The sequence below is a fragment of the Schistosoma mansoni genome, chromosome W (genome assembly GCF_000237925.1).
Source record: "Schistosoma mansoni strain Puerto Rico chromosome W, complete genome".
Classification (NCBI taxonomy): Eukaryota; Metazoa; Platyhelminthes; class Trematoda; order Strigeidida; family Schistosomatidae; genus Schistosoma; species Schistosoma mansoni.
Window position 1 is genome coordinate 34902095 of NC_031502.1, and position 14225 is coordinate 34916319.

The 14225-nt window shown below is 31.8% G+C and overlaps 1 protein-coding gene across 1 annotated transcript in view; it reads left to right on the forward strand.

The window, feature by feature from the left end:
- Window positions 1-14225, forward strand: part of Smp_157690 (putative von Willebrand factor type A domain-containing protein) — a gene marked incomplete at both ends in the record, with an annotated part of 123574 nt that overhangs the window by 64031 nt on the left and 45318 nt on the right. The window contains 6 exons of the mRNA XM_018789482.1: window positions 843-971; window positions 2306-2452; window positions 5369-5503; window positions 6815-6961; window positions 8523-8781; window positions 12973-13307. Coding sequence (XP_018654921.1) covers window positions 843-971; window positions 2306-2452; window positions 5369-5503; window positions 6815-6961; window positions 8523-8781; window positions 12973-13307 — 1152 coding nt within the window. The remainder of the gene's footprint in view (window positions 1-842; window positions 972-2305; window positions 2453-5368; window positions 5504-6814; window positions 6962-8522; window positions 8782-12972; window positions 13308-14225) is intronic.

Here is a 14225-nt window from a genome sequence, read left to right on the forward strand (position 1 = left end):
TATGAATTCAAAGGGGAATAGTTTTTAATTGATGAATTTATTTAGGAACATGTATATTTCTCACAGTCGATTAGGTAACTACATATAATAGTCAAATGATTAAAAAAATAGACATTAAGAGTCAATGTCAATACTATGGTCAAACTGAATATAACTGAATACTTTCAAGGTGTGACATGATATCATTGTTCAACTTGGATGCTCAGATAACATGACCCTTAACGAATTAAATCACACCTCATTCTCCTATCTAAATTTAAACTGTTTAATTTAAAATATGGAAACATACAAGAACGACTAATGTCATATAACATTTTAAGAGAGTACGTTGAAATTTAGATTCCTACTTCAGGGGTTAGAATGATTCTAACACTTTTTAAAGAATTAATATTATACCTGCTTATATACTAATTTGGATTGTTATTTATAAATAAACACAGAATCTGTAGGTGATAAAGACTTCTCATCAATCAAATTATCATTGAGTTGTTAAGAGTAAACACTACTGAAATTGTCAATTTACCAATACTATAAATATGAATAGAGACAAAACAATAGTTGAGGAAGAATGATATGAACCTATTATATTTCATGACTTACCTTTCAGTTGCTTACTACGGTTTTCGTATAAGTAGATTAAATTAAAGCTTATTATAATATGATGATTAAAAGAATTGGAGCGATAATGTATGTATATATATATGCTGTATGAATGATGTGAGGTCATTTGTAGATGGAATTACAAAACAGAAGGGTCAATAGCTTAATTCTATGGAATCTAGAAATGGATAAGATGGATTACTTACAAATTTATACTCAAAAATATTCTATTATTTTTCTAGGATGTAATCATCTAAATCAAAAAGTTCACCAATGTCTCAATCACAATACTCTAATGGTCGATTATTTGAAATATACACTGATAAAGGGAGATTGTGTGCCAAAACGTATGAAGTATACTACTCAACTTGGTAAGTATAATTTATAACATTAATCTTTTCCGTAAATAAATAGAATGTTAACTTTATGATACAAGTGTAATCAACCAAGTTTTTATTATTCAGTATGGGTTTCTTGACATTGTTTTGATTTTGTTTGATTATTAGAGAAGTTTTGGACATTTTTTTCTGACTAAAAAATGTAGTCTTTGTATAGTGATCAGTTAACATTAAGGATCGGTAATCTATAGGACTCAATCTTATAATCTATTACAAATTTGTTTAATACAAATTCATTTGTCTTAAATAGAATAATAATGAAAATTGAAACAACGACTCCTTAAATGGCATCAGCTGAACAATAATTTAAAATCAGGGATTATTGAATATCAGCTCATTTCTGGTTTGAGAATTTTCAGCAAGACACATTCATGAAGTTAGAAGTTGCTGATCTCTTAATGAATACAAAAACATTGATTTCTTAAATAAACATCTCTTGTCAGTATTTCGAATATTCCGGTTGACGAGAGAAATAGCCCTCATTCAATGACATCTGTAAATAAATAATTTTGAATCACAACTTTAGTTGCTTCCTGTTGAAAATGTTTCTCAACTGGAATCTTAATAATCTCTTTCAAAGATCCCATTAGATAGTATCTTTTAGTAAGATAACATTGACTACATTAGAATCTCGTTCAGTAATTTCTTGTAAAGGGAAAAATCCATTATTTTCTATCTCGTTTCTATACTAGGTTCCACTTTAGGAATGTCTTTATGTAAAAAGTTTTCGTTTACTTTGTTTTATTTCCTGATTCTTGTATAATTTTTATGTATTGAAAACGTTTAACAAGTCCTAACGATTTGACGATAACCATAGTAAAATTTCTGAAAAGGAATTTCACATTTGTTGTAATGCATTATTAACAAATCATATGTCCCAAAATTGTTTAGCTATGCAGTTACACATGTCATAACGGTGATATCTTTATCAAAAATAATCTTTAGAAGGTTTAGATTAGGAAAACCAATGGATTAATAAGTATTTATGGCTCTAATGAACAAATATTGATCACTGTACTGAGTTATCCACTACATGTGTGTTAATTAGAAGCTTGGTTATAAAACATACTGTCAAATACATTATACAGTTAGCTTCATTCACAATGAAATATAGTATTGTTTCATTTAATCTAGTTACTCCATTGAGCAATGTTCTTTGTAAATCATAATCAACAGTGATAGTCATAGTAATACCTCACTAGTCAAGTGGAACATCTTGTCTGTATAAAAGTTTATTACACCAACTTATCAATTCCGTAATATAACGTTTGGGCATATGTATTCTTTTTATTTTATTTAAATGTTAGATTGTCCTAAATCGATTGCACAACACTATCCATGTAATCATGATCAGAATTCACCGGATCGAGGTTACAGTATTAGCAAAATCAGATATTTTATCTCGGAACATTGTAAATGTATTCCAAAGGAGAAACTCATACGTAGACCATGCAGTAAGTGATTTTCTATCATTAAAAAACGGGGGTAATTAATTTTAATTTTAAGCTCGTTTTCTTAATGCAAATAAATAAAACTGATATAAAAGAGGAATTAAATCATTCATTATTTACCACTTGCTGATATGATGGGTTTGTGATACGATAAATAATCCTGACTTGATAATATTGGAGTGGGGCACACTAAATCGTGATGCTAGATAATATGCTAGAAAAACAAATCTCTAAATTAGATCTTATAGTAAACAAACTCATAATTACAACCAGAAATTTAGGACCAAATTATGAGCCTGAATAACAATGAATTTGCACAAAATATCAGCAATCACACTATATGAAATTCAGAGGAAAATACAGTGGATTTCAATTCAGATACTACATGTTCTTTTACTAATAAAACTGGGTTTGTCTTTCTGCACTCAGTGAGGTATCACAGCTTACCAACACACAACACCTCAGAAACAACCTAACACATAACAGTTACTTATATGTATCATATTGTCCATACAATATTAAGATTCATCACAGAATTCAATATCAGAGTTATGAAAAAAGAATATATCAATCTCACTAGATAATAGCTAAGAGTTCATTCTTGTAAATAAGATGGGTGAAAGGTTGCGCAATATCATGGACCAATTAAAGTTAGACATTAGCACCGTTTGATACTAGCTCAGAGGTCTAGAGATTAAGCATTTGCTCGCGAGACCGATGGTCTTGTGTCCGGGTCCGGCGTGCGGGATCATGGATGCGCAATGTTGAGAATTACCATACTAGGACAATACGACCCTCCAGTGCTTTCAAGTTTTCAATGGTGATCCAGCTTGTATAGACTCATGAATTCAACGGTCAAAATAAAAACTCAAAAATCAAATGAACCGAGTTAACTCTAATGAATCTCTGAATTTGTAAAAGGTAGGGATGAATATAGTTAGTAGAATTATGAATGGGTGATTATGATTTTTTACATGCATTTAGTGGGAATGGCTTCTATCATAAGGAATAAGATTTGAAATTAATTGTAGTTTTCATCACAATGAATGTATTAATGTAATTGATTTTTACATTTAGTGCTTATAAGGAGTCTCGGAATTACATTATTTAAGAATACATTTACGTTCCTATCGAAAATAATTTCAAAATCTCATCCATTTACTACTCTATATTTGTTTTCAATAATCATCTTATGCAGTAGGTAATTTGATGTGGGCATGGTGAAAACCGGATTTTAACTGATCTGATGATTAAAAAGATGTTTTTCGCATTGCATAATTCATAGATTTTAGTGTTTCCACCGTACATCTACATATTTTATTCTGTAGTCAGCATTTCATCAGATAATCAGAAATGTTTAAATTATGTACCTAAATTCACACTTGGTGTTGTTTACTTGTATCTTCCCATTGCACCCCATTGCACAAGCAGGTGGCTATCAGAACTCAGTAACTAAGTGGATAACGCGATAGCGTTTGAGGCGAACGGTACTGGGTTCGAGTCTCAGAGTGAACATGAAATCTGAGGTGCAGGTACATCCAGCTGACAAGTCCTGAATAAGACGAAACGCACGTCCTGGATTCCACTGCTAGCCGATATCCATCACTGCTTATATGTAACGAAATGTTTTAAATATTGTGAAGAATCGTTTTCGTAAGGTGTAACTGATTGTAAATGATGTAAAATCATGGAGATAAAAAGATATGTATATTGTATGTAAATATATAAAAAGCAACCTGAAATAGAAACCCATTATAAACACTGAAAAAATATTTAAAATTAACCCAGCTATATTTTAGCAATTTAAGCGTTTGTGAAAGTGAAGCCGTTACTCGTGGAGTTCAACTAATTGTGTCAAAAGTTATACAGATATTACTGATAATATTGAGCAATCGTTGCGCAATATTTGAAGTCGGTAATATACTATCGCGTTCCAAATTAACAGTTAGTTGAATCACATTGTTATATCTGACGACTTTGGGTTTTGTCTGTTGTTAACCAGTAAGTACATACTTCTCACTAGTTTAAAATCACAGTTTAAAAGTTATCCAATGATATCCGAATACCAATAATTTCTCAGATAATAGCAGTAACTTTATTTGTTACAGCTAATTAATTAGTGTTATATCTTGTGTCCTGTGTGCCCTATTAATGCATAACGTGATAATACCGCCCATTAGAGAGCAATGATTTATCGATCGAACTGACGACACATAAAACCCATGCGAGCAGTCTGGAATTATTATCGGTCCTGCTTTCTGCCTAGCCCAGCCAGTTAAGCCCAGAACACCAATAACAGCCTTTGCAATATGAATCGTTTATTTCAAACATACTGGGTTTATGTATTTACCAGACAGACCCCATCGTACTTTAAAATAGGAAACAACATTGGTACATGATTTAGCCAAATATGGCTGTGGATAAGGGAGATGGTAATAACAGGGCATAACTCAAGAATGGTAAATCATATAATAATAGTTCATAGGTCAAAATAAAGCTCATGATAAGAGGGACATGAACATGAATACTTTAGTTGTTTAACAATTACACGATAAAAATATACGCATAGTCCTGCTACATAAACGGATCCCAAAAGTTGCTATCCATTATTCTTATCGGGATATAACAATTAGTTATATTTTGCGTGAGTTCAACTAATCCAACTAGCATTTATTTGATCAGATTACTTTTGATATTGTTTAAAATGAAACTTATTTCTTCAACATAAAGTACTACCAAAAATAAGACTGATTTATAAACCATATAGTTCAAAGTATCAATCAACAGTACGATTTGACTTACTACCTAACAACTTATCAGTCATTATTCCAACATGAGAGTAAATATTAACTTTATTATTAAAGCAAGTAATGATGTTCAATACATATTCTAATATATTTTTTATCAACCAATTTTCAGACTGTACTTTAATATATCCACAAATGGTTTCTAAACGATGCTATAGTAATAAACGATTATTGGTAAGAAAAAGGTTTTCAACTTTAGTGAAAGGTAAATGTTTGCCTAGTGAAGCTGTATATAAAAGGCCAATAAGTAAGTTTCGCTGGAAAATATTCTTTTATGATGATAATTTTGCTTAGTTTTATAAAGCTGATTCATTAAATGTAACTACTTATTGGAAACTTTCATTTATAATTACGAGATCATTAATTCACTTTTTTAACATCCAATAAAAGTAAATATATTTAACATTTAGTTTAGTGGATGAGCCCTGCATATAAGAGAAGTATTTTTACTGGAGATTTCGTTTCAATCATCTAAATTATTCCAGTATACTTCCTGTGAATATGCCACCGTAGTGAATTCCAAACTGCCAAAAGTACAAAGCAAGTAAAGTGAAAGTTAGAGATTGACATGAAATAAGATGGTGGTTAGAGGTCGTCAACAGGAAACCCTGGATCGATAGCATTCGGTCAGCACTAAGAAGTACTTGACACGCATGACATTGATCACCACCCGGTGATCAATCGATTGTGATTGACATGATATCTTCAGTGAAAACTCCTCTATAATATACAGTTCTCAACAAGTAAATGGACAGAAAAATGGCTAAAAATGTTTGACATTGCACACGCATTGTAAATTAGAAAATAAATACATAATCTCTCCTTAGTTATGGTCAACCAAATAAGCCTATGTTCCTTCAGATCTTAAAATCAACAGTGATTAAACTTCTTAGATGCTAAAGAATTCAATGCAAAAAGAAATCAATTTCACATTTATTTTTCATAATATCCAAATGATATTTAACATTTTGGTTTCATAGTAACTGGAGTGATGCATAGTCAATTTATCACGAAAAGTTGAACACAGTGGGTTTTCTTTTAAATATGATTGTACAATTCAATTCAATGAAGTTGTCAAAAAGAAACTTTTCTTCGCCGAACTGTCTTTAATTCCTCTCAAGTGACCCAATGGGTTTCTTTCACAATTTCTTTTTAAATTGTTAGATAATTATTACAGTCAGAAATTGTGACTAAATGGTAGTTATAAAGTTAAGAAAACGTTTAATGAAAAAAAGATGTAATCAGTAGATCCTTGGGGTTATGAGTGATAAGTCATTGTATTTTCGATATGAAATGTTTAGTTATTTCCCCATGGATGATTGATAAATTTTCAGATTCTCAAAGATGATCACCCAATATTTCGTAGCTATATTCTAATTGTTAGTCGTCACCATTAGTTCTATATACTATAACATATTGGTAACCAAATGTAACAGTGATCATTGTTAATTACTTTTGAACTCCGAAGATGTATTATGATGCGTAAGTGTATAGTCTAAATTTTCTTTTGCTTTAATAACTTTCATTAAAAGTATCACTTAAATAATTCTGATTATAGACTGTCAACCACTGAAACGAATCAATGTTGGACGGTGTCAGATTGGTCCGGGTAATGTTGGGACTCAACGAATTGATGAATTACACCTCACATCTATTAACTGTCAGTGTAAATGGAGAATAAAGCACTCAGAAAGGAAAATCTGTAGTAAGCTATTTGTTTGAAAGTTTTAAAAATGTGTGAACATAAGTATCTAAGGTAGTAGTAAATCCCAGGTATTTAAAAAATTTTATCTTCGAGATAATTTCCAATGCTTCGTATATCACTCACCCTGATAACCATTATCAAATAACTCCCAACGGTATATAAATTTCAGAAGACAATGAGAAGTGTTGACTACAGTTTATTATTGAACAGCGCAGATCACTCATCCACAAGTATACAGAGAATTCTAACAGAAATGAGAATACAGAGGAGAATAAAAAGACAAATTAAGAGTCGAATGAATTGATAACATTCAAGCTCACATGTACAGGAAAGTGAATGAGTTATGAAGCAATGTAAGCAACTAACATTTAAGCTAGTAAAAAGGATACGTGAGTAGGCTGTAACTCGTGATCAACCAAACATATTCTCACAGATATGGTAATGATAATACAAAGTTATAGACAAAATGTTAGTGTTCGAATGACACTATCTATTAAGTAAGTCAACTTAAAGACTTGACAACATTAAACGTAGATGAGGTGTTATACTTTGTTTTCTGTAATGATATTCAGCCAAGTCTGATCTTTATCAATTATAATATTATTCGTTGCAAAAAGGAGCAACTCGTTAAGACGGATATCCTGATATGATACAACCAAATACTTTAAATGATCTTTCTTACTGACATAATGATCATTAAATACAAATTGTATAACCTGGGAATGATTCAATTAACATAATTATCCTCAAGATTGTTTCATTACTCAATGAGTTGGACAGAAAGTATGTTGGTCAATAATTGATCAATGTTAATGCACTGGTTTGTGTTTGTTTGTTACGTGTACACTAAACAATGTTCGTAAATCAGTTCTAAAGCAAAATCTTGCTTCATCTGAGATTAAAATATTTACCGAGTTATTTGTACTCAGGATTTTTAGTACATCTTATATAATATTAGCATTTCTATCCACTGAGTGTGGAAATGTTGTCTATCAGCAGTAGTTACGAAAAAGTAAATCTTATGCTCAAAATTAATATCTACCGAATCAGAGAAAAAAAATTTCGATCATTTGACCTGAGAATGATTTTGCAAACCTTATATAACCATTTGTTTATTTAATGGAAGCAAGAACGGTTTAATTTTATTGTTCAAATGGCAGAGTGTAGGAATCTGTTTGTTGTTTAGTCAATAGTGATTCTGGGGTAGTTTCTATCATTAATTGAATTAATTTGGAGAAGCAATGAAGACAAGAAGGTTCTGAACCTAGTTTCAGCCTTAAAATTCCTGAGTTTCATCTAGTTTCGGTTATTTAGTGAGGTTTTTGAAACTTTAAAACTAGTAATAAAACCAGCTTTTAAGAACACACCAATTTTCTATGATTCTCTCAACGTTGATCCAAGATGTAAGATAAAAATGATCTAAAATCACTTCGCAAAGCACTTTGCATTTACCTAACTTGGGTTAAAAAGGTTTATTATAGACAGTGTGGTAATTTTATGTTGATTTATTCTCCTGGTTAAATGAGAATGATATATTTGTATTACATACTTATAATTTTAGAGTGCCCGGATCCGATAAAAAAGACACAATGTTACAACAATGGACGGCAGCTGATGCATATTAATACTATATACAGTTTAGATGGCGATAAGTGTAAACCATCTAAACAATTGTTTGATATCGATCCATGTGTACATGTGAAAAAAGTTTTCAACCGCAGACCACTATTTCAAATTGGACAATGTAATCCAGTGACATGTAAAGCTAAACGTGTAGATTACCGATTTTTCACTAAGAATTGTCGATGTGAAATCCAAAAGTTAGTGAATAAGTTAAACATTTTATCATTTGATTTTCCAAACATCCTTTGTTTGAGGCTATTTAATAAATATTCGCAAGGAAAATTATGGTTTCTGATAAGAAATTACCAAAAATACATACATGCTTATGTTTTACTTGATACTTCTTAGAATAAAACTTATTAGATATCAGTGGCACCAATGTTAGCATAAGATGAAGGTTGCCCAATATCTTGAATAGAGAGAACTTATAAACATCAACCATTGGATACCAACTCAGTGGTCTATGATATCGAGTTCTCGATGAATGATCTGAGGTTAGTAGATTCGATTCCCAGTTAGTTCGTCGACGGACGATGCTCAGAGCCTCAACGCTATGACGAAATAGTTGTATAATATTACCTGGTTCTTAATATTTTTGTAACTAGTGTCATCACATGGTGTAAACCCCAAAATTCAAGTATCTGTATGAATCCACAGTAGTGATCTTAAATACGTTACTATTTACGAAAAATCATTTCAAATGCTTTTCAGGTGAAGTTTTAGTTCCTGGTTAGGTTTTTTAAACTATCTTCACTTCACTGAACTGTATATCAAACGTCTCCGATATTTTGAAACATCAACTCTGGGACGCAGGTACATCCAGCTGATAAGTCTCAAATAAAAGTAAACGTGCATTCTGGATCTCATTGCCAGCAATATTTTATCTATTCTATTCTTACATGATAAAATGTCCACCCATTGGATATATTATATAGAATTTCCAAGATATCCTATAGTATTTAGAGGATCTAACATAACATCAGATTGGTCGACAAAATAATAGTCGCTTGTTCAAAGTCGGTTTAGCTAACTGCTATTGTGTTTTTATATGTAAATTGGTTTTAATGTGTCAATGTAACCTCACGGTAGAAGTCAAGTTAGTACTGAATTTGTATTGGAGTTTAAGTGGATGGCATCATATTTGGTACAATAAAAGAAATTAACAGCTGTCATTTTGTAGACTACATTAATATTCAGTTTATTGATGCCTTTCATAGTTAGATGAAGAGAAGACGTACTTTATATTGGGCCCTGATGCGTATAAACTTCCCACGTTAATTGGTATGTATCATGAAAGTGAACCCCCCTATCAAGTAGCTCGAGTGAATTATCCAACATGTGAAATTTAATTAAAAGCTCTTCTTCGGTTATCTGTAAAGTATCAGCATGAATGATAGATTTTCTTAAGTAACTATATGCAAATTTATCTAGAAAAAATCAACCGTCGTTGTCCGAATAAATTGAATAATACAACACTGTTGTAACTAAATAAGACTCTTTATCTGATTAAACTACATAAACCTTTGTTCAGCAAAATACTTGATTAGTTCCAAACTTTAAAACATATCAAGTTAAGCTAATAACGTATTCTTGTTATGCAGTGAAGCATTTCTGGATCATGAGAAAACTTCGCCGAATGAGTAAATGCTGATCGAGTAACGGTCAGTTATAAAAAAGCTTGTAGTTATAAAAACTTAGATACCATTAGAGTATGTTTATTCACAAACGTTTGAACTATCATGTTAGTGATATTCGAAACTGAATATTGTTCAATGTTTGTGAGTGATGCAGGGGTGTTTAAAGCGATAGGTACTTGACTCGATTTCCGCTGTAAATAGATACGTATGGCTGACAAGCACTAAATAAGATGAAATTTGTATGCTAGATTCCTCCGTTGGTCACAGTCTAAACTGCGAAGTGTCCTTAAGACATATATTATATCAAATTTGACCAGCCACAACCAACTGATTTCAGAGTTATCTGAAATTTTCATAGTTGAAATCACTAGTCAATTGAAGGTAGACCACCATGGAAAACCTGAAAGCGCTAGACGGCCGTTTCGTCCTATTGTATGCTTTCAGGTTTTCCATGGTGGTCTAGCTTCAATTGACTCATGATTTCAACTATATAACATTACTAAAATCTCCACAAAACCCCATTCTGATATTGATATTTATTATTTATCTTATAGAAAATTTTCAAATGAAATTTGTTGTTGCCCTAAACCAATAATAAATCAATCTATTTGTGATCCAAATACAAATATGATCATACATAAACAAACTCATTATTCACTTATTATACCAACTTATAATACAAATGCATTTAAATCATATTGTCAATCAAAATTATCACAAATTTCTGTACAAGTAAAATGTGGTAAAAAGTTACAAAGAATTCGTATTAAACCCTGTGATGGTGAATTTCATATAGTTAATATAATAAAACCAATAGTTGAAAATTGTACTTGTAAACAGAAATTAATATATAAACAAAAAATCAGATGTGGTAAGTTGTCAATTTTGTTATTTTATATAGTTGAGATCATGAGCCAATTGAAGCTAGACCCCCATGAAAAACCTGAGAGAACTGGACGGCCGGTTAAGTGCTCGTGCGCGAGACTGATAGGTTCTGGGTTCGATTCCTGCAAGGCGAGATCCTGGATGTGCACTGCTGAGGAGCCCCACAATAGTACGGAACGGCCGTCCAGTGCTTCCAGGTTTTCCATTGTGGTCTAGCTTCAATTGACTCATGATCTCAACTATATAAAATTACTAAAATCTCCACAAAACCTCTTTCTGATAATTTTGTTATTGACTATATTCTCTATTCAAATAAATAATCAAAGTATGTTTAGATACATCTGTATTCTTGAAAGATATACATACTTAATATCTTATTTTCACTACTGAACAACCATTTTACATCTCAGTAACCATTAATGAAATTCATAGTATGTAATGAAAATATCACCCACTTTATAGTTTCCCTATAGTTTTCTTTAAATAGTCATGTTTAGAACAAAATATTTAGCCTTGATATCAATAGTGGAGACAAGAATTCCAGTATAACACACAATTGGTATGCATCATTTAGAATCATTTACTTCTTATGTTAAACATTTAGGTTTCCAGGACAACCTACAAAATTTAGGAGATGAGTAGATTTTTTTTGGTCGAATTCACTTGAATATGTTGTTAATAATGTCTTTAAGAAACAGGGAAGAAAGGTATGGATTTACGATAATTGTCCTTTGTAGGTCACTCCAAATTTTACTGATTTTATTTAATTTATTAAATAATTTAAGATTTTGTTCCGATCATCAGGTGATTTTGACATACTTAATCATCTTTGATACAATGATAAAGCAATGGATGATGGTCGCACTATGTCGTGGATTGATTGGTGTTAGACAATAACACCGTTGGATACCAACTCAGTAGTCTGGAGGTTAAGCGTGCGAGACCGAGGGCCTTGTGTTCAAGTCCTGGATTCAGGTTTGTGGATGTACACTTCTGAGAAATCTCATACTAAGACCAAACGGCCGTCCAGTGCTTCCAGGTTTTCAATGGTGGTCTAACACTGATCGGTTTATAATGTCAATGAACCTTAACAATCTCCACAGCCCCATACTGATGAAATAATTGATTGTTTAGCTTTACACAAAACAATCACTTGATTTCACGTTAGAAGTTAAGCTGAGGTAGTAACATTTCATTTAATGAGGTCACTATCATGATCGAGTTAAAATTTTCCCTAATTTTGCGTGTTCATACTCTGCTATTTTTTTATATCAGATATTTAACTTGTATATTTGTAATTGTGCAATGTCTGTTGTTATTTTCCAGCATCCGCTAAATCGTTAGCTAAAAGCACTTTTCAGCTTTCTCTTAATATTCTATATCTCTTATCTTCGTATCTAATGTTTGATCATCAAAGGTATCGTCCCCTACGTATCTCATATTTTTTTGTGGAACCGTTCTTTAACAAATTATTTTAAACAGTTTGGCACTCAAAAGGCAGGAGATAGTTTACAAAACAGATAAATTCGAGTAATTCTGCTACTGTGTCAAGTGTCATAAGACAACTGGCAATAAGTCGTCAATTTAGGTTTTGAACAACTTGTCACTTGTTAGCATAAAATAACAGTAATATTGAAATCCGTGCCACTCAGTGTCGTTTAGAGACGCTACCACTGAGAAGCTTTTGGCATCATTAACCATATAGTAGCAATCAATATTACTTTGGCCTATTTTTTAGTTGTAATCGGATTCTTTGGACCAAAGTGTGTTGTGGCGACTGGTCCTAGCGTTTCTTTTTCTTTTTCTTCAAAGTATCATTATAAAACATTACGTTTCGATATATTTCGTAGGCTGTTTAAATTTCAGACAAGTTTCAAAAAACCTTGTTTTTTGTGGATTTATAGGTTGTCCGACTGCTGTGCGTCATATTCCTGGAAAATGTATAAATCAATGGGCGATACATAAATGGATAGGATTAAACGCTGTACCAACTGGTGTTAATAATTCTTTTCAAATTACAGAGAAATTATGTAAACCAGTAGTAATAGAAGAAAGACGCATTCGTTGTGCATGTCCACCAATGCAAGTGTTCAAAAAATGTTTGAACCACAGTTTACTAGTTATTCAACGTATAAACTATAAACTGAATAAGGAACTAAATAATTGTGAAAGGTATAATACAAAGGAATTTAAAAAATTAGGTGAGTGAATTTTTATTACCATCATACATGTACTATGATTAACTATTCGTGCTAGATGTTATTCAAATTTGTTAAGGTTACCAGGGTCGGTGTCATTGCCAAGTATCAGCAGGCAGGAGGACGGCTCAGTAATGAAAGCAATTACACCTTACAGGTGTAAGGACATTTAAGGCATTTTTACAGGAGATGTAAACGTCGATGCAGCGAACAAATGATTGGAGTGATTTTATTTCACAGACACATGGTAATAAATTATTCCAGAACCTCGAAAATTTGATGATGTTATTGAAGTGTATAGTTTATCTAACATGGTATATTTTTCAACTAATCGCGTTCATACAACGTAAAAATAAAAAGTCGACCACGAGTTGGATGGACATGGAATACACACAGGTAGTTGAGGCTGCAGACACCTATTCAATGAATAATGGATAGCTTAGATTGTATGAATCATGTATGAATTGCAGATAAGCATTGAACGTATAGATTTCTGACACACAGGCTAGTACAAATTAAATAAGTAGTGAGTATAATCAGGAGGGGATTTGTGGAGATTTCAGTATATTTCAAAGTTGAAATCATGAGTCAATTGAAGCTAGACCACCATCGAAAACCTGGAAGCACTGGACGTGAGTAATCAACATAAGCAATGTATAAAAATAGATAACATTTTACAAAGGCCAAAGTGAGGCATGTATTAATTAATTTGACTTTGTTATATGTTAAAAATGGTGAACTTTTGCATCTGTTACGACATATATACTTCAAAATTGTGTTGTTTGTAAATTAGAAAGGTCATTTAATAAAGGTCAAAATGATTTGCAATAAAGTGTCCAGTCACAATCAGTATAGTGATATAGGAAAAATGAAAATCTGGAAACACTGGACGACCGTTTCGTCCTATTATGGGACTCCTCA